The sequence below is a fragment of the Protopterus annectens genome, chromosome 6.part0 (assembly GCF_019279795.1).
Source record: "Protopterus annectens isolate FY-2018-M chromosome 6.part0, PAN1.0, whole genome shotgun sequence".
Taxonomy (NCBI): domain Eukaryota; kingdom Metazoa; phylum Chordata; order Ceratodontiformes; family Protopteridae; genus Protopterus; species Protopterus annectens.
Genome location: NC_056737.1, coordinates 328,938,896 through 328,962,001, shown reverse-complemented (window position 1 = coordinate 328,962,001; position 23,106 = coordinate 328,938,896). Strand labels below are relative to the sequence as shown.

General features: G+C 38.6%; 1 protein-coding gene across 1 annotated transcript in view; it reads right to left on the bottom strand.

The window, feature by feature from the left end:
- LOC122804301 (prostaglandin reductase 2-like) overlaps positions 1-23,106 on the bottom strand; it is a 332,343-nt gene that overhangs the window by 248,666 nt on the left and 60,571 nt on the right. Inside the window, exon 3 of the mRNA XM_044074091.1 lies at positions 3,280-3,398. Coding sequence (XP_043930026.1) covers positions 3,280-3,398 — 119 coding nt within the window. The remainder of the gene's footprint in view (positions 1-3,279; positions 3,399-23,106) is intronic.

Below are 23,106 nucleotides of genomic sequence, written 5' to 3'. Positions count from 1 at the left end.
TACACAGTTATCCTCAGCAACAAGTTTCTCATGTTACACTGTGAGCATTTATTTCCTAGATGAAAACTTTTCATTACATTCAGTGTTTTTTTATTTACTTGCTTCACCTTAAAACTTGCTGTTAGATCACGTCAAGGGCCTTAATCCAGTCATTCTCTTATGCAAAAGTAAGAAAAAACATGTCAGTTCTACTTGTATCATGTTCTTTTGTCTAGGTTTTCTTCTCTTTTTACATTACAGTGCCTACATTTCTTAAACTGAACAAGAAGAAAGAGAAATGAAGGAACAAAAAAAAAAGACCACATGTTTACTTTAGTATCCCTATTACACACAAAAAGACCTGACAAAGCTTTATTTTATAACATGCAGTACATGTCATTATTTATAGAAAATACTGTTAAGGAAAAAAGACTGTTTACTTACAGCTACCTCTTTCCTTCCTCTTCTCCTATCCTTAATGTTCTTCCAAACATTAATGACATGCAGTACGGCATATGCTTTAGAGTCCCTACAAGTTTAACAGTCAAAACAATCCAATATTTCCAGGTTTTCTTATTCCATCATATTTCACAAATGTGATTTGATGCTTTGTAATTCCACATTTATTCATTAAGTTCTGAGTTGGTTTTCTTCCAGTTGATCTCTATCTCCCAAATCCAGTCTCTGGTCATTTCCAATGTACTCCATGTTCTTCTAGTCGACTCCTGTGCTTTTTTCTGCATCTTAAGCATTTTCCTTTGGAACATTGGAAAAGGTTTCACTGGCACAGTCTCTCTATGAGCTTTATTATCAGAAGAACAAAAGTCAGAATCTACCTTGGTTTGACAGCTCACTTATTGTTGGGCAAACTTTTGTATTTCCTCCTAAGCCTGTTCTGCATCAAAAAATGATGTTGACTGTCTGGGAAAAAAATATTCTGAAGATAGCAGGATATAGCAGCTTGAATCTCATTCCTGTTTCTCGACATTCCCCGATTGCTGGAATAAATTTACTCCTCTTCTGCCTAGTGTACAGTGAGAAAACATTTCCCACAAACATTCTTCTGTCTCTAACTTTTAGTACTTTGTCCTTCTGCCACAGTTTTTATCAGAATCAACTCTTTCTGCTGGTAGGATTGCATCTTTACTTTTAGAGGTCTTGGCTGCTTTCTCGTGGCCAGGTTTAGAGCATATACATGATGTGCCCTTTCAATTAAGAACTCATGCTGTGGAATATACCAGTCCAGTTGCTTATTTGGGCTTTCATAAAATTAATACAGTCTAGTCTGTTCCTTTTATTTTCTCTGGTACAGCAGAAAAGCTCAGGTTTGCTCTTCATCCTCTGTCCTCTAATTCTACCATTTTTTGAAACATCTCTTTTTGAGCTGTCTCATACTCAGCCAGCTTTTTCTTAATTTCTGACTCTGATTTTTGCAGTTTTATCAGCTCATCTGAATCTCTGTTTAAGGATTCTACCGTCGTCCAGCCTTTTGTCATTTGAGTTGATATACTCCTTCAATGTTTCATTTATTTTAATCAACTCTGAGCACATTTTACATATTTTTCCTCTCAATTACAGGAAGTAATGTCTTGCACCAAAGCTGGAGCTTGAGCTTATTTTTGATGAAGAACTGCAGAATTCTTCACAGCCAGTGTTTTCGCTTCACCTTTTTTGATTGATTTTCTTTCAGGTTCTCTAAACCTCTTTTTTGCTGGCATCCAGGTAGTACACTTACTAGCCAGTAACTGAAATTTACCCAAAAAGATAAATTTACTGGCTCTCTTTTCTAAGTTTCTGTTTTCATATTGGGAGAGCTGAAATTAAGCAGGTATTCCGTGTGCAACCATATTGGAAGTCTCTCAGCTGACACTCTTGGTAAGGTACTTATTTATCATAGCATGCCAAGCTCAAGACTACAGTCACTTCTAGCAATACCGCTCTATTCCTTTAGGCCACTTTATCAGCACAGAATTTCAGCTGCATCACCAAATACATCACAATTTTTATCTGTCACTGATATCGAATTGTGATGACTCAGTGGTTGACCTCGTCATGAACTGGAAGACCACAGGGTATGTACTTGTTTATATAATGTGTAATACTTAAGCAAAAGTCACACAGACTACAGAGTTAACATTACTCCTGAGTAAATGACAATTTTAAGTTCTGTCTCAGTTAAATACGAATGGATCTTGTACAAAGCAATGCAAGTGACAGGTCTACAATGTTTAAAGGTAGAAAATTAATGTTTGACACTATTTCAAATAAGAACACTCTTATAGCGGCAACTGATGAAGCAGCTTTACTGTCACAGGAAAAGCCCACCATCACTTGAAGTTTAATATTACAGGGTTTCTTTTCTCCCTGAAGTATGGCTGAAGAAGCATTTAGTGATTACCATGCATTAAAATACTTCAATGACAAAAAAGGTGTGGCTTTCCAGAGGTTGTGACCTACATGTGGGCATGGCTCAATTGGGTCCTGTCAGGAGTGTACTGTGGGTGGGGCTTAAGGGTGGGCAATAAAGCATTACACCTATGGCACTGTGTCAGCTAAAGCCAGCCATGTACCTAATACCCAGAAGAAGTCAACATCTAGCTAAAAGGTTTACAACAGTTTTGTTTTTCTTGTTTAAATGTCACTCTTGAATGATTAAACATATAAGTTCACTAAGTCACTCAGCTCAGTTTCAGATACCCACTTTATGCTATTCAGGGTTATGCAGGAGCCAATGGAGGATCCAGAGCTTATCCTAACACTAAGTGGATGCAAGGCAGAGAATGAAGCTTGGAAAGGATTTCAGTCCAGTAAAGGACAATAGCTGAGCTATGCACCTATTTCCTCTCAGTAGCTCATACCACATCAAATACCATTTCTATGTAGAAAACTGAAAGCTGCTGTAAATTAGTGCAGTGTACAACAGTTTTACTAACCTGCGGTAAAAAGACATATGATATGAAATAAACTAAGTCCTCCAGGGTAATTTCTGAAAACAAAAAAGTCATGTTTAATTTGCACACTCACCTCGGTAATAAACAAAAAGTGATCAAAATCTACAGTGACACAAGTTACACAACATTATGCATCGCAACTTACTCCTCAAAACAATTCTGAATGACTGATTCCAGGATCTACCGACTAACTTGGGGAAGAGATGTACTAAAATATCAAATGAAACAGTCTTGCTCAAGCTTGTAGGCCAGGTCATGGGTATCAGTCTATCAGTACAGTTAAAACACTAAATAAACAAATAATATTATAATAAGAGTAGCTGTGTATGAAGTATCATTTGCAACTCACCATATAGGGATCCACTGACAGGTAAAGGGTCTTCACCTTTACCTGTCCTCTGGCAATCTCTGTAGGTAGGTTGGTCTCCTCCAGTCTGAAGTTATCGGGAACTGCTTCACCACTGGTACCTACAGGAAGAAATTATATTGTCTGTCTTTTCTCTTATGTGCTTTTGTTGGAAAGGATTTCAAACTAAATCACTGATATCATACTTGTTTAAATATCTGCAATGTTGATCAGATATAATCATGAACATCACATATACAGAGTTACATGTGTGCTAAATCAAGGCTGTGGGTGAAAAGGGAGGGTCACTATAGATCACATCACAACCACAGCTAAAAACAAATAAATTAATGAATTAATTAGAAGCTGGGCTTATAGCACAAATGGATTAAAACCATCATTTGGATGAGGCATTAAACTGATGCCCAATCTGCCTGAGTTTTGGCAGATCTGGTGGATGTAACAGATCCCATGGCACTTACTGAAAAGAGTAGGGAAACTTCCTCAGTGCCCTGGTCAGACTTCACCTAGTCAGTATGAATATTAAAAAAGAGGCCGTTGGTCAAGTGGAATTAACCTGGTCAACAAAGGATAAATAAAATAAAATAAAATAATAAATATGAGAATGATGATTGGCAGCCCACGGGGCCAAAATAAAAAAAAATAGTAGTGTGACCACAACAACTTACAAGGTTTATTTTGTTTTATTTGATTTGTACTTGATAGTAAGAGAGAGAGATTAGCTGGGGTGCCTTCTGTGTGGAGTCTGCATGTCCTCCCTGTGGTCGCGTGGGTTTCCTCCCACATCCCAAAGACATGCAGTAGGTGGATTGGACACTCTAAATTGGCCCTAGGTGTGAGTGCGTGCATGTGCGTGCCTTTTGTGGAAGGTTGGGCGCCGGGCTGGCAACTCAACACTGTAAAACTCCACTGCCAATCATGAGCGGACAGATGATCCGCTGTGGTGACCCCTAACCGGGAAAAGCCGAAAGAAGAAGACGAATAAGAGAGAGAGAGATTACTGATCTCCATGGACATTTTTCATACTCAATGTGTGAGATCTGTCAGGTAAAATGACTTGCTAAGAGTCGCAAAGTTAGGTGATGGAGGCTGAGAAATGAAAGACCGGGCCATGGGAAACAGCTCGTTAGCAACTCTTTAATCCTCTGCACAAATTGTCAGAGGCACTTAACCAGGTAAACAAATACAATCACACAAAACATATGCATACCTATGTAGAAAACCCTCCATCAACATAGATGTTGAGTTACTTCTTATACAAATGCACACTTTCATTTATTAGTTTTTTTACAATGCATCCACAGAGTCCCAATAAGCCTGGGGCCTTTTACAGAGGAGGACCATGATGAAGATTCCAGGAAAAATGTTAAGTCTTGTTGATAAAGTACAGCAACTGGCTTTGCCAAAGGTTACATCATTTGGATAGACATTATGCATATTTATAATCTATAGTCTTACACAGTAGGGTACACTATGTAATCTACATGGCTAATATCTATCCATCCCCCCACAACCCCTTTTCCCATTTTGGACATGGGGTGGGGTGACTCTTCAACTGTAGCAATCCATAGCCAAGGTTTACATGACCAGGTGGCTAGCCCTGGCTTAGTAGTTCTGCCACACCACACACTTATATGGACACTCGCACGTATGCCCAGTTTACAGTGTCCAATCCAGCTAGTACATGTCTTTGGAATGTGGGAGGAAACCGTAGCACATGGAAGAAAACCACGTCAACACAGGGAAGACGTGCAGACTCCACACAGAACGCACCCCAGCCAGGAATCAAACCAGGGAACCTCTTGCTTTGAGACAACACTGCTATCCACTGTGCTGCTTAATCTAGATGGATAATTAAGCTGCAAAATATCAGCTATTGACTGAGAAGACACAGCTTGCCATATGTGTCTACGTCTCTCCTTCCCTCCTTTAATCCTCTTCAAAGAGCTCACTGCCCCACTCAAGGGTCCCGCCTCACAGTCTGTGCAGAATTAATATAACACAAAGATGCCAAAACTCCTCCTATGGCAAAACAAGTTGAAAATCATTGTAAGGAGAAGTGCCAAAACAGGATGATACTGATTTGATGTGCTAAAAAAGCAAACATTCAAATTAGTTATTAAGAAAGGTTTCTAAACTTTTGAGTATGATTCTCACAAGACAGACTCTCTGAAAACAGAGCAGAGCCAACAGCAATATCAGTTTAAATTGCTTAAGAAACATCTCTATACAACAGGTAAAAATCGCAGAAGAATTCTTTAAAGTCAGTATAAAAAGCCAGTTTAATAAAACAAGAAAACCCAAATCAGTTTCACGTCATATTACATACGATGAGAAAGTAGTGTAATCCACCATAATAGCACAGTCTAAAATGGATTCAAATTCGTTAAATAGACCAACCAAACAGCAGCTCAGAGAGAGAGATAATGGACAGCATTTACAAATCACACATTTCATTACAGTTGCGTCTCATCATTCTTCTCCATTTTTTTAACAAAAAACACGGTTACTGAATTATCGCTTATGACATAGGTGATAATGCATTTATATAAATGAAAACAAACCACATGGACATATTTTCAGGTGCAAACATTATACATCACATATACTCATTGTCAATCGAACATTATATAGCTCATTGAATTCCTGCCTCTCCTTAAACCCCATTCCTCCTCCATAACATTATTCTCCATGTATTGTTCCCAAAATCTCCACTTTGTTCTATGTAATTTGTTTCTACCCTTTTGTAAAGCTTTCACTTCCAGTTCTTTTATCACTGAAATGTATTCAATTCTGCTAATATGGTTTGTTTAGACTTTGATTTCCATTTTGTAGTAACTGTTTTTTTTTTTTTTTGTCAGCCACCAGAATTAAACTCAGCAAGGCCTTACTATTTCTAGGTAATTCAGATCCTGTATCCCAGTTCAAAAAATAATTTCCTTAGTTATTGCAATTTGCTCACCCAGTATTTCTGACAGAGTAGTCTTCAGGGAATTTTTAAAGTCTGCCAACGTATTACACTCCCAAAAAATATGTTCCCAATTAACTCTTTCTTCCCTGTCACCCCTCCAGCATTTGCAAGCTATCTGAGAAAAAATTCTTTGGAGTCTGCATGGAGTATAAAAATACTTATAAAAACACTTCCAAGCAAAAATCCCAACTCTTGTAGACTGTTGCATATTTGGGAGACATTCAAACATCCTCCCCATTGTTTCTTTGTGAATTGCTTATACAATCTCTTTTCCCACTCTTTTCTAAATTCCCATTACTGATTCCTATAGCTTTCAAGCAGTATTTTATATGCCCTACTAATTATGCATTTTGTAACAGCAGCTTCCCTTGGCAAGGTTTGGAGCATACACACAATCTGCCCTTTCAATTAAAAACTTTGGCTGTGGAATACCAGTTCAGATGCTTATTTGTGCTTTCATAAAATTAATACAGTCTGTTCCTTCCAGTTTCTCTGGTACAGCAGAAAATCTCAGGCTTTCCCTACATGCTCTGTTCTCTACTTCTACAGTTTTTTGAAACATCTCTTCTTGAGCTCTCATACTCAGCCAGCCTTTTCCTCATTTCAGTCTCTGATTTTTGCAGTTTTATCAGTCCATCTAAATATCTGTTTAAAGCTTCTTCCATTTTTTCCAGCCGTTTGTTATTTGAGTTGATAAACGCCTTCAGTGTTTCATATATTTTCATCACGTCTGAGCACACTTTTTCCTCTAGATTGCTGGAAGTCATGTCTTACACCAAAGTTGGCACTTGAACTTCTTTTTGCTGAACAGAATTCTTCCCAGACAGTGTTTTCTCCTCATCTTTTCTGGTTAATTTTATTTCAGGTTCTCGGAATTTACCCAAAAATACATTCACTGGCTCTCTTTTCTGAGTTTCTGTTTTCACACTGGGAGAGCTGAAATTAAGCTGTTACTCAGTGAGCAGCCATCTTGGAAGTATCTTCTCCATTGTTTTTAATCCATTATTGCTTACTTCATCTGTGTATAAAGTCTCCACAGGCACAGCCAATGTAAGAGTAATTCTAATGAACTCTGGTGATTAATAATCCAGCAGCCTTCCAAAAAATCAATCAGTCTAGCTTCATTAATGTGGTATTCAATAAGAACAATAAGGTCATAAAATACAGCATGCATAAAATAACATCAAACACGATTCAGTTTCTGTACTAATATAAGCATCATCAAAAACTGTCTCAAAACTTATGAAAGCAGGGCCTCTCAAGGGATTCCTAAAGCTCACCTCAACAGTACTTTCCTAAAGCTACCAGAGTACAGTCTCACAGGTTAAGATATGGGGGGACTGAAGCTGATGATTCAAACCTCAACACTGAACTTGCTAGTATCCCTAAATCAGTCAAATGAAAATGCCCAAAAGGTCAACAGCACACAAAAAAAATCATTAGCCTAGAGTGATCTTGACCATTTTAGGGCTCTATGAACCATCACAAGGATTTTAAAAAAGCATTCTTTTCAGACAGAGAACCAGTGTAAGAACCTAAGTATGACAAAAGTAGTCAGATGTGCCAGTAAGCAGGCTCACTGCAGCTCTCCATATCTGCTGCAAACTGCTGTGCTCATCAGTATTATACACTCCCAGATAAAGGGCACTGCACTAGACCAGCAGAGAGATGACCAGGGCCTGTACAACTGCTGGTAAGTCCTCTAGTAAGATAACATGCTTAGTGTGGGTGATATTCATCAGGTGGTATCAACAGGACCTGAAGACAGCTCACAAATGGCTATGGAACATCATCTGGTTGAGGATCACCCAAAGATTATTCTTGTTTGACAGAGTTCTGCTTGCTCCAGGCTCTGTTTGAAATTGTTTTTCTGACTGTCTGGGACTTACATGTAGCTTTTAAACTTTGCTGCATGTCAGGACCTACTGCTCTATTTTGCTGGGCTGCTCTGTGCTGCGTTTCCTTGCTACACACTACTACTACTGGATTAACCAGTACTAAATGCCTTTGACCTTGCAGCACTGTACATAGCGGCTGGACATGTAGCACTTTTTAGATGCAGCTAGTTTGTTTTGAAGTGTTTATAACTATTGTCTAACACTCCCATCATTCATGTTGGTCACTCATCTAGTTTGCATGGTTGCTAAACGTTACTACTAGTACTGCAACTTGGGTGGAAGCTGCAGAGCTGTGCACTGCTGCTGTTTATATTAAATGTTTTCTTGCCTACAAGTCATTTGCTCAAATTGTTGTTGTGCTTGTTACAATAACAGTTCCTTATTTCCCTCATTTCTTCTACTCTACCTTTAATACCCCTCTTTTCCAGAGAAGATACCAGGACAAACCTACCTCTCTTCTTTTATAGAAAATACTTCTTTCCTTATCTATCCTCTTCCAGCTTTCAGAATCCATCACCGATTCTCCTACTGTCCTGCAACTTCCTGTTTCCTTCTTCATTGCTACTTCCCCACCACCTGACATCTATAAAATACAGATTCCGGTACTTAATTATGCTACTCTTCAGCTTATCCTCTGCTCTTCTCCTCCTACTGTGCCATCTTTCATCCTACCATGACTCAATAATATATCACAACATCTCTCCAACTCTGTCCCAACCACCTGTCCATACTTTATACTCTCCACACATTGCACCAAACCTATTTAATATTGCCCCTCACCTTTATTCCAAATATCGGCTGATTAATTGCACTTCAACTCAAACCAAAACAAAATTAAGCGCAAGAATCCTGTCAAAAAAAAAAAAGTATGCACAATTCCCCAATATACTAAAATCCCTCTGGAGGGACATATATACCCTAATCCTGGCCCCACCTATCATAATGAACAAACACAAAGATAATTTTCTCCCACACACCTCTGTAACCCATCAACAGCCAATTCCCAACCATGGTAATCTAATTTATGCTGCAATAAATGTTAGACGTATAAGAAATAAAACTGCTGAACTACATGCCTGGATTGCCCAATATAAGCCTGATTTTCTTGCTGTAATTGAAACTTGGCTTAAACCCAGCATAAACGACTTCAAAGGTATACTTCCTGGCTATAATGTTATCCATAATGACCATATAAAGAGAAAAGGTGGTGGTATTGCTTTAATACTTTGCAATACCTACCACATTTCCCCTTATAGCAAACCAACACCAAACTTCAGCTCTGCAGAGCTTCTTATTGCTGTCCTCAAAACAAACAATTATAAACAAATATGCATTACTGTCCTGTATATCCCTCATGGCAACAATATAGCTATACTGGAAGATTCATAGGTTCACAGGTTAGTACTAAGCTAACTGCCCTTGCGAGCCATTTCAAGCCTAGCTAATTAGCTCTTGTGAGACTCAAACCCTGCACCTTGTGTTTGTAAGGCAAACACTTTAACCATTAGGCCACCCTCCCAACCCCTAACATATCCTACATTGGACATCCATAATATTTCCACAAGAAAAACTATTACTAGGCGATGTGAATGTCAATTGGTTGGACATAAACTCGAACTCTCCTGCATCTAGCATGAACTTACAGGTTTCACACAACTAATTAATAGCGCCACACATTACAGCAAAACATCAAATTCTGCATTAGACTGGATTCTAATATCAGACCCTAGCAAATATTTCACCACAGGTACAATGTCAGACTCTCTCAGTGACTATCTCCCAATCTATATGAGTAGACATCTCTCACATCCAGTTAAACAGCATATTTATAAAACAACATGTAACCTTTCCAAGTTTAACCCAGAAATGTTCCTTACTGCAGTATCATCTATTAACTGGAACTTCCTAAAAATCCTCATCTTAGACAATGCTGTAACTAAATTCAATACAACTTTTCTAAATATCCTAAATAGCCTTGTACCTCCTAGAGGGAAAAGACTGAAAACAAAAAATGCAATTTGGCTATCCAGAAAGAGTAGAATGCTAATACAGGATAGAGGAAATGCATTGTAAGAATGGCAAAAATATAAAACACCTCAATATCGTAAAAACTTCAGAATGTTTCGCAATCATACTAAAAAGCAAATCAATGAAGGCAAAAACTATACTATAATAACTTTTGGAATAATACTAAACGCAACCCTGAAAATTTTTTGACATCTAAGAGAAGGAAACCAGTCTGGTGGACCCCTGCCATAAACATGTTATACAATAAAATGAGGAAACTAGTTCAGAAAAAAAGCAAATCTCAAGAAGGAAAGACATCCCTGATCAGTATCAGTAAGAAACTAAGGTCCCTCATAAAATCATCCAAGGCTAACTTCGAAAGAAAAATAGCCAAGGATTCGAAAGATAAAACACAAAGCCTTCTTTAGCTGTGTCAAGAATCTAAGTGGCAACTCACAGATATGCTCTGAGCTAGTGTAAAATAGCACAAAATATACTGAACTTACTGATATTGGCACCATCCTGGCATATAGATTCAGTGCAAACTTCACCCCTCCTCTCACCTTCAAAAGGGCCCACAACAATACTGGAAAAGTGTAGCCCTTTCAAAAGCCAAAAACACAGCGTCAATGGGGCCAGATGGTGTCCCAAGATGCGTCTTGCACAAACTACAGAACGAACTAACCCCCCACCTAAACACGCTGTTCAACCTCAGCATCACCAGAGGCTACATGCCCATAGAATGGTGCACAGCAACTGTTATTCCGCTTCACAAAGGAGGGGCCACAACTGACCCTGGTAACTATCACCCCATAAGCCTGACTAGCCTGGTCTACAAGGCTATGGAGCACATCATCATGGAACTCATTAACAAAGACATTGGGAACCTCCAAACACTTGACCCGACCCAGTTCAGCTTTGTTAAGGGCAGATCATGCCTACTAAACCTGGCTGACTTCTTTGAAACAGTCACCAAAGCCATAGACGAGGGAAAGGTGGTTCACACAGGCTACCTTGACCTTGCCAAGGTGTTCAACACCATTCCTCACTCAGGTATTATAGAAAAACTCACCAGCCTGAATATAAACCCCAACGTCACAAGATGGGTTGCCAACTGGCTTACAGACAGAACTCACGCAGTAAGAATAGCAGGCTCCAGGTCCGACTCTAAACCAGTCACAAGTGGTGTCCCGCAAGGCTCAGTCCTGGGACCCCTACTGTTCGGCATATACTTTTCAGAAGTACAGGCAAACACAGGAGGACTGTGGCTAACCAAGTTCGCCGATGACTGCAAACTGGGAGCCATAATTGACTCTCCGGCTGACACGGACATCCTCCAAAAAGGCCTTACTGAGACGGACACCTGGTGTCAAAGTCATGGCCTCAAGCTAAATGCCAAAAAATGCATAGTCATCCCATTTGGAAAAAACAAAACACCCATGAATTACCACATAGGTGGCAGCTCCCTTAATACAGAAGAGGTAATAAGAGATCTGGGGACCCAGGTAGATAGTAATCTCTCCTTTGACAATCACATTGCCAAAGTAGTTAGGAAATCCTTCTATGTGGCCCATCTAATTACTAAAGGGTTCGCATCTAGAAATAAAGAGGTTATAGTGCCCCTCTACTCATCACTCATCAGACCCATCATAGAGTACAATGCCCCATTTGGGTTGTACCTCACAAGACACTTCCAACAGCTGGAAAGACCACAAAAGTACCTCACCAAGAGGATTACTGGCCTCAAACATATGTCCTATGCAGACCGACTGAAAAAACTCCAGCTGTACTCAGTAACATATCTCTTACTCAGAGGTGATCTCTGCCTGACTTTCAAAGCCATGTCCAACTCAGAATTGATGGACATGCTCCACCTAAAGAAATCCAAGTCACTACGAGCCACGCGCTCTAGTGAGCTAAACCTCACCACAACAATAAATAGAACATTCTGGAGGGATAGATTCCTGTCACAGAGACTCCCCATGCTTTGGAACAAAATTCCTATCTACATTAGGCAGAGTCCCTCACTAACACTCTTTAAGAGAAACCTTGACGAGTGGATGGGTAACAGAAAATACACCCTTGGGATCACTTCATTGGCTCTGCTTGACAGAGGCTCAGTTAATTATCAATGGGGCGGCAAAAGCCGACACACTCTGGCTAGGCTTATAAATACCCTCGGGCAGATAGCCTAGTACCTACCTATGAACCTATCTATTAAAGAAATCTTATATCCCGGCCAAAAATTCAACCCAATTCTCTTTCCCAGTAACTCACCACTCGAAAGTCCAGCACAGTTCAACTCTTATTTTATAGATAGTATAGCATCTATAACCAAGGATTCCTCAACATCTAATCCGAACCCTGACTAACAGCCATATATTACCAGATCCACTTTCAACTTCAAACCTGTGCCTTACTCTTAAACTTTAACCATGCTCTTCTTCAGCTGATGCCCTTCCAAGCGAGTACCTAAAATAGCAGCCAACAGCAATGCCAATCCTGTCTCAATCCTTACAAATAGGTCAGTCCAGTAATCCCATGTTCCCACTGAGTCAAACATTATCCCTCTGCACAACGGAGTAAATTCAACAGACATTAATAACTTTAGACCTATAGCAATCTTATATCCCCTTGACAAAATACTTGAAAAAATGTATTCCAAAACAATTGCTAGACTATCTCCTGCAGGAAGAACTCCTGTCCCCTACACAACATGGCTTCCATCCTTCCCATAGTACTAGCACTGCCCTTCTAACCTATATAGATACTGTGAATAAAGCTAGAGATAATGGCAAACTAGTTTCTTCCTTATTTATAGGCTTGTCTAAAACATTTGACATAGTTTACCACAGAGAACTTCTACCTCACTAGGTGTCTCTCAGCCCACCCTTCTGTGGTTCAAAAACTACCTGTCCAATAGGTATCAATTAGTAAACTGGCACTCCACACTCTCTCCTTACCTCCCAGTCACCACTGGTGTACCACAAGGATCTATCATTGGTCCCCTCATGTTTAACATGTTCAAGAACACCTTCTATACTTCCACACAACAGGCCACGCTAATACAATATGCAGATGATTCCACTCATTTGCACAACTCTCAACATGGTACACCTCCAAAAAATTACTCAGGAAGCAACAGCCACTGAAACATAACTTTGTAACTCACAACTCATGCGCACTCCAAAAAAGATCAAGCAACTACTTTTTTCACCCCAAATCTGTCTCATGAAAAAACAAAATTTAAAGTCCTCTCTCTTGATAATACAACCGCTGATGTCACTTCTCATAGCAAACTATAGGGGTGATAGTGGATGATAATCCTACATTCGACCTCCACATATAAAATTTCATAAGAAAAACTCATCAAAAAATAGGGATGCTTTACAGGCCAAAAGTTTTCTCACCTATGCAACTAAAACTACACTTGCCACTACCTATCTCTTCCTACTCTTCCTTATGGCGGTCCCATCATTATTAACCTCCAGGCTTCACAAAAATTAAAACTTGAACAATACTACAATAAAGTTGCTAAATTTGCAGCACGTACCCCTTGCAGAACCCACTACTATATAGCACCGAAAAGCCTAGATTGGTTAGAACTGCCACATCAAACATATACACAACTTCTTACCACCTATAGAATTATCCAGCATCTACCTGCTTGTCTAGCACTAAAAAACATTCTACACAACTATGTTCCCAGATTGTCATTGTGATCTACTAACCAAAAACTCCTGTCTGTCTACAAATCTAGCAAATTTGATGGGCATTGTCTGTACTCATACAAGGTTGCTAAGGCCTGGAACTCCTTACCTGTACCCATCAGGTCTGTACCCTCCCTCCCATCTTTCAAAACCACTCTGAAAGACTTCCTAGCTAAAATCTGGCTCTGTTCTTGGTCAAAACCAGGATAAACTACATCCCTAAATATGAACAAGTACCTTTCCATTCCTTATATCTCCTTACTCTCCCTTCTTCACTTACTTCCTTACTGCTATCAAATTCTCTTCCCTGCCTTTCTCTCTCTAAATATACCATAAGCCTGTTTTTCCCTCACTTCATATTGCAATTCCTGTTTATTAGACTTACCTTTAATTTCCCTACAAACTGTATAAAATTATAAATATTAAATGATTGTCATATACCTTGTATTGATTCTTAAACAATGTTTTATATTATGTCTAATGTTTTATAATTATTTAAACTGCAGATGTTTTGTGTTATTTTTGAAGAATGTTATATTATTGCTCTTAAAATGTTTTGTAATAATTTGGAGCTTTTCTCCCCGGTCCTCCACTGAAAATGGGCTTCTACCCAGTCGGACTTTCCCAGTAAACAAATGCCAATAAATAAATAAATAAAATTGTTGCTCCCAGATCAGTTCATAGCCATCATCAACAGCTATTGACATCTATATCTGGCTCTGTACATAGGCTAGTTATTGATGGTAACTATATTTAGCTGCATCCATGTTTGTGGCAACTGAGTCTGATAAATCGTATATGCAATTACTGTATGCCACCTGAGCCTAATAACTAACCTAATAAGCCAAACTCACTTTGTTCTGTTAGTGACAATCGAGACTTGAAGTGTGTAGTGTGTGGCATGTGAGCCAACCTCCAAAATATTGTTGGCACCCATGCCTACTATACTATTCTACAGCATACTGCATGTACTGTTTACTACCTGTTCAACCCTCATACCATTATTATATCTGATTCATATATTGATCTTCTACAACTATAACTGTATACCGCACCAAACTACAGTTGTGTACTACACTCATAACAACATCTGTGTAATTTATACTAGTACGTCTTCAGGCTTCATACTATTGTTATTATATTGAATTTATGTATTACCCGCTTACTACTTGTGCTGTACCAAATTATATCTGTGACTGCAATTACGTAATTGCTTCCATTGTTCTATCAGCATTAGTACATCTTTACTTTACTTAATACATCTCTTCAGCATGGGTTATTTGCCTAACGCGTCTTATCTGCCAATTGACTAAACAATATATCATGCCTGACCTCAGTAATTCGATCCACATAGTGAACTTAGAAGTCCAGTCTACTTGCATCCCTGCTGTTGCTAACATTGCAGATGGTATTCTGAAACAGAGTAAGAAATGCATAATGTTCACTAACAACCAACTACAAGTGATCTAACCTGGTGACCACCCTCTCACCTACACAAATGGTCTTCAAGCGACACAAACTCACCCATACCTCCAGATCTCAAACTAAATCAAAGGGCCTCAGCAGCAATCCACTAACACAACTTCAGCATGCACACACAACTCATAGAATCACCAGCCATCAAAATGCACCTCTCCCACTGCCACTAAATCTGCACACAAGTAGAAATGTTGTAGTTAGTAACTTCATTATCTTACTCACTGAATCTGCATTTAATGAGCTGAACAAAGATAGGGTGACAGCTTCTTTTGTAGTAGCAGAATTTGTAAAATCATGAGGGTCATATAATCCCTCTGATGGGATAATTATGGCTATAACCTGCTGGTGGCTCATGTAGGTGTGATCAACCAGAAGCTCAACCAAGAATGAGGTGCAGAGAGACATACTCAGCCTCACTGTGAATGTGTCAAATACATGTAAGGCACTGGCCCAGAGTGGAATCCCACCTTCACTCCAAGTGATACTCGAATACAAAGAATAAATAACCAGCTTTAACAACTGGCTAAGTAGTTAGTGTCTTTCTAAGGGGATCCAGTATGTGGCAGCTTGGGATGAGATGACTGACACCAATCTTGCTTCATCAAGGATGGCCTGCACCATTTGTTCCACAGCGTCTGCATACAGGCCAAAACACCTGATGATGCCCCCATAGTGATTTTTATGCAAAGTACACCTTCTTGACATTCCAGCATAACAAAGGTCTGCAGTAAATTTCAATCCTAACCAAATGAAGGTTGCTCTGCTCAGTGCTAAAAGTCTTAAAAATAAATTACCAGATCTTGCGGCTCTCCTACAACATGAACAAATTGCTATCTGTATTATAAGTGACCTAGTTTCAGTGCAGGAAAACACTCCCTCTTTTCCAGGTTTTAACACCTATCACACATTCAGACATACCCAGTCTTCCTACATCATCCTTGTGTTGAATTATCACCTCAAGGTGGCACAAGGTGTAATTGCAGTGAGTCTGGGGAAACAGCACACATAATGCAGGGTTTGAATCCATTTTACAGATAATCCTACCCCCCCCCCCCAAGCCTCCTGCCACCCGGCCTCCCCTCAGGGAATACTATCAAATATAATTCCCCCTATTATCACTAGGGAACAGGTCTTCAGTGTTTTCTCTAAGGCCAACAACACTGCATTGATGGCTCCATGCTGCCTTCTAAATAGCATGACACATGACCTATCAGGCCTTCTGGAATCATTATTTAATCATAGCCTCCAAACAGGGTTCATACCTCATGACTGAAGAACCACAACCATCATCCCTCTGCACAAAGACAGGCCATCTACAGACCCTGGAAACTACAGACTCATAAGTCTCACTATTTTCATATGCAAAGCCATGAATAGAATTATCATGGAAGTGACTAATAATGACATTGGAGAATTCCAGACATTGAACTCAACTCAGTTTGGATTCATCAAGGGCAGGTCATGTCTACTCAACCTGGTGGCTTTTTCTGAGAAGGTCACTAAAGCAATGGATTTAAAATGGTTCACACTGCCTACCTTGACCTGGCCAAGGCATTTGACACAATACCCCACTAAGGCATTGCTGACACACTTGAGGTTAGGTATAAACCTTAACTTAAGTCACTCAGTGGATAGCCAGCTGGCTCACAAACAAGACCCAGGGTATTAGAATTGGAGAGTCCACCTCAGAAAAGATGCCATTTACAAGTGGAGTTCCTCAGAGACCAGTCCTGGAACTGATCCTTTTTGGCATCTACTTCTCTGAAGTCATGGCCAACTTCAAAGGCCTCTGACTGAGTAAATTTGCAGATCACTTTAAATCAGGAGCAGTTACAGAATTCCCCACCAACACTAATGCCCTCCAAGAAGGGCTGACACAGACAATAACTGGTGTCAAAGCCAAAGACTAAAATTAAATGTCAAGAAATGCATAATAGCATCCTTTGGGAAATAAATATATAATAGTATTCTTTTGGACATCAGCCACCCTTGGTAACTGTCATATTGACAACACACTTCTAAGAGCTGACCCAGTAATCAGAGACTTGGGGACACATGTAGACAGTAATCTGGACTTTGACCACTGTGTATCTACAGTAGTGAGGAAATCATTCTATGATGTGCAACCTATAAGCAAAGGTATGGCATCTTGGTCCAAGGAGGTCACTGTTTTCACTGTATTTGACATTCATCAGACCTATTCACAGAATACAATGCCTCCTTTGGTATGTACCTAACAGTTGCATCCAACAACTGGAACATCAACAGTGGTTCCTCACCAAAAGAATATAGGACATAAATAAGATGTCTTATGCAGACTGCCTCAATGCCCTATCCCTGTATTCTGTTTCCTAAATGTTGTTGGGGGAGATTTATGCCTGACATACAAGGCATCATTGGACTCCAGTCTGAAGGACTTCCTGCATATCTGCAAAAGAAACAGCACCAGAATTACCAATTCTAAAGACTTAAACTTTGATTGCACTATAAATAGGACCTTCTGGAGAGACAGGTATTTATCCAGAGACTACCCCTTCTCTGGAACATGCTCCCCATCCATGTGAAACAGAGTTCCTCCCTAGCCTAATTCTAGTGTAACTTGGACAACTAGATGGGGAAAAGGAAATTCATCCCTGGTATGGCATATTTTTATCATATTTATCTATTACTACTTTTACTATCACATATACTTTTTATGAAAACACATAAAAAGGAATGTTTGATGGTTGCTTGTTCCAGTTGGTTAGAACTATGCTTTTTTGCTGTTTTGCTTTTTTATTTTATTTTATATGAACAAATATTGCTTTGTTACATAATAGTTATATAATAATTAATATTATCGGTGTTATTAGGAGGTTAGGTGATGTACAACATTTATTAGCTTGTATGTTCTTTCAAAAATGGTTAATCTATTGGTTCTATTGTATATAAGTACACTGCTAGTTCTATGTGAGTGAAATATTCCTGTCTTTTTAAAAATGTAAGTAGAATCTGGGGCGGTGGTTCTTGAATGGTTTAATCCATAGCTATTTAAGTTTGGCTTTATAGTGCTTTTTTATTCTGATGAAGTCGTGATTGGATGATGAAAGCACTTAAAGGTGTCTTTTAATATTTAAAATAAATGTGAATTTGTGTTCTGGACAGCCTGTCGCCTTTTATGTTTTTGGAGCTTCAGTTTGTGTTTGTTTTCTAACTATAAGAATCAATCATAGGAGGTTAGAAAGGATTGGGAAGAGAGACTGGATAAGCAATTCACAAAGAAACAATAGGCGGATATATGTATGTCTTCAAAATATGCAACAAAATCTATAAGATTTAGGATTTTTGCTTGGAAATGTTTGCATCAATTTTTATACCCTAAGTAGACTCCAGAGAATTTTTCCTCAGGTAGACAGCAAATGTTGGAAGTGTAATGGGGAATGGGGAGGTGGTTGGGAGCATGTTTTCTGGAGTAAGGTGGGTTGGTGGGCTTTTAGGATTCTCTTCAGGATGCACTGTTGGAAATGCTGGGAGGGCAGATTGGTGTGATGGGGGAGATGATTTCAATGAGTTATGAAACAAAATCGAATTGCCTAGACAAGTGAAAAAAAACTGATTTTAGAACAATTTTCATAAGGCAACATATACTATTAATGTTCACAGTAGATAAACTAGTGGATGCGATAAGCATATCCCTAGACCAATAAATGCCAAGGTCCTGAGGGATGAGAGTAAAAAAGCCCTTCAGATGCCCAATGACCAGCAAGTCATTTGAATTTTAACTCACAGATCTCAGTTTATCCAAAAAGTCGTAGGAGTTTTTCAAGACACCCAGAAAAAAATGCAAAAATGGTTTCAGCTTTTGATCAACAAAAACTTTAAGTGGTTCAATAACAGATCACCTAAAAGAAATAATAGGGCACATGGGTGGATCAGTGGTGGAGTTACATATTTTTGGGATTACGAAAACAACAGGGTTCTTGCCCTAATAGATATCTAGTGACTCCCCATCTCTGGCTAACAAATGGGCTCAATTCAGATATAGAAGAGGTTTGGTGGTCAGCAGGTACAGGAGAAAAATTGCCTAGAAAGAAAATATGATCGCTACTTAAACAAAGCTACTTGCATGTATTATATGCTGTTATTCTTACTGGCAAAATGCACAAAAGTATAATTTTCTCTTATTCTGTTTGTCCTGCATCCTGACTGTGTTAGCAATGAGTTTAGTAACAGGCCAGCAAAATATTGCTGGTCATACATTGTACAACTATTCCTGTTTCTAGTATATGTATAACACATTCACCTGTATTTATTTCATTTGAGCATTGTGCCTAAGTCATATTTGAAAGGGTCCATACTTGGTCAGTGTGTCTATCAATTAACAAGCATAAATAAATAAACCAAGTCATAAAATAACACAAGTAAACAAAGAGATATCACATGCCAGCTTCAGATAACATACATTTCCACAAACCTGCACACCTGCATAACTTTTTTTAAATAACTTCACTGCTGTTAACAAAAAGGAATAAACAAATAAAACATATTAAGAATATGTACAAACTATTTTAATTTCATCTCAGATTTTAATATTTCTTGCTAATACAATAAAATCTACAATAGTTTGCCTCTTATTTGCGGATGTGTGTACTGTTCTTAATGCAAATTCAATTATCTGTTCAAAAATATTCCATCACACAGCCAGCTCCATGGCATAAGAGGAGGGACAAAGCCCTGACTATGCAGCAGGTGATCTGTGTTTGACTAGTGGCTTGAGTGACTGTAGTATTTGTCCAGGGAGGATGGGAATGAGTAGCCAATGCCAGCTTACCCATGCTGGAAGAAGGGTGGTGGCTCTGGCTTGCAACATGGGTGAAACCTAGCATGAGCCCTAGGTATTCACCCAGTGGAATTCTGACCAGCCAATCCCCACTACTAATTTGCATGCACACTAATTGACCAAAAAGTAATCAGCATACAGAGGAACATTTCCTCTCAGGAGGTATTAATTGTGAGCTTGGAGAACAAGCTGAGAGGGAGGGGTGCTCCTATAAGGAGAGGGTTAGCCACCACACTCCCTAATGCCCGACTTTTGTCACAGAGAGGGGGACTGATATCAGTTCCCATGCAGGAACAGATGTAGTAGGGCTCTTGTTCAACCTGGAAATACCTGTCTCCCTCTCCCCTGGGAAAAAAAAAGGCCATTTGGGTGAATGCACAGGAAGTTAAAAAAATACACACACATATATCTATCTATATATATATATATAATATATATATATATATATATATATATATATATATATAGACACACACACACATCTATATAGCTACACACACACATCTATATATATATATATATATATATATATATATATATATATATATATATATATATATCTACACACACACACACACACACACACACACACACACATACTATATTCTACCTTGTTTACAACCATATTCATAAAGCCATATTATAACCCATAGTTTATATTGGTTCACAGCTAAGTATTAGGCTACCTGCCCTTGCAGGCCATTTTCAGCTTAGCCAATTTCCCTTTGGGTGCTCAAATTAGCCTATCCCATTTGGTATTAAAAATTAGCCTTACCCATCCCATGGTCAATAATTATATATTACCCCAAATGGGAATAACTAGGATCATACTATAGATAACTTGATGGGACCCATGTATGGGATTCAGCTTTTAGGAGCTCCCCCTGTCTACTAGTAGTACAGGGAACATTCTTTGGGTATATTTTCTGTTTTCCATCCATAGATCCATACGGCATTTGAGTATAGACAGGGATGAGCTTTGTTTATGTGAATGGGGAGTCTGTTCCAGAGCAAGGGTATCCCGTGCAAGATATAACTGTTCCTCCAAACTACTGATGTTGCAGAAAAAGTTCAGATTGCTAGAGCTTTTTTTAAATACCTTTATTGAATTATCACTTGTGACATAAGCAATCTTATATTTATATAAAAAGAATACAAACCATTTTAATATTTTCCCACTCAAATACAATATACATCACATATATTTTCTTTGCTACTATTATCAGTCCAACATTACAAAATATTTCTGAATTTCTGCCTTCCATTAAACCTCATTCCTCCTCCAAAACATTTTTCTGCATATATTGTTCACACAGTTCCCATTTTTTCCTATGTCATTTTCTCCAATCCTTTCCTAAAGATCCAGTTTCCAGTTCTCTTATCTCTGTTATAAAATTCATCACTTCAAATACTGTTGGTTTAGACTTTGGTTTTCACTTTCTAGTGATTTCTTTTTTTGGCAGCTACCAGAATTAAATTTAACAAGGCTTTCCTATGTCTAGGCAATTCATATCCTCTATCCCAGCTCAAAAAATAATGTCTTTACTTACATCCGTTTGCTTACCCAATATTTCTGACACTGTACTCTGAGGGATTTTTTAAAGTCTGCGAACTCATTACACTCCCAAAACATATGTTCCCATGTGCCTCTTTCTGTTCCAACACCCCTCCAAAATTTGCCATCCACCTGAGGAAAATTTCTTTGGAGTCTGCTTGAAGTATAAAAATATCTACGTAAACATTGAAAAAAGCATCCTACATCATCCAGACTTTGTTGAATATTTGTGAGTCATACATATGTCCTCCTGTTGTTTTCTTGTGAATTGCTTATTTAATTTCACTTCCCAATCTTTTCTAACCTCCTCTAATTGATTCCTGTAGTTATCCTGCAGTACTTTATGTGCCCTACTAATGATCACTTTTTTTAAGAGCAACTTCTTTTCTAGATTCAACTAAAAACTCTACCAGTGCAAGTCTTTCACATAGGATTTCCCTATCCCTTTCTCTTTGCTTATACTCTGATATCAATCCCTGATAGGGAAGGCAGTCTTTAGCCCGCAGTCCAAATGTCTTCTTGGCCACTTCCTATTCTATTACCTTTCCCTCTCTAATTATTCGTTCCCCAATAGCTTGGTTCCTTTGCCAGTTTCCTCCTGTAAATAACAGACCCCTCTTGCCTATTCTCTGTACCCCTAATTGCAGTCATCCCTATCAGCAGAATCTCATTTCTCCATTCCCATGTTGGCTTAGTTCTTAGAATACTTTGCGCTACTTTATGAATATAACATTCTGTAAGACTGTTGCTATTCTCCTTAAGGATCTACATCCAAAATCCCACTCTCTCCTTGTTTTTTAAATTTCTGCCCTACTTCAACATCATCTGTTTCCACTATGAATTGTAGCTTTCTGCTTGTGCTATGTATAAGAGCCTTAACTGCGTGGCTCTAAAATATCCTTTCAAATTAAGTAATCCTAAACCACCTTGTTCTATTGGAAGAATTAATTAATCCCACTAGACCATTGCCCTCTTCCTCTCGCAGATAAAATCCTTCAACTCTTTATTAATTACCATCCACAACTTCTCCTCTGGTTTATAAAACTATGCCTGACCTGTGTATACAACTAAAGGGACTAAACAATTTTTTACTGCTTGTATCTTGCTATCCATATCCATACAGCAGATTCAAATTTCTCAGTTTTTGTATTATATTTTGTTTAGTCTCTTTCCACATATCCTTAGCTGCCAAGACAGAATCCTTTTTAACCCATACTTCTAAATACTTAATTTTATTATGTCTTCACAAATATGGTAATTGAACGGTTTATGTGTGGGTACACAGTTTAAAGCTATAGCCTTTGTTTTAACTTCATCAATTTTATATCCAAAAAAAAAACTGAAACTGTCTCAGAATGTTCCACAAAATG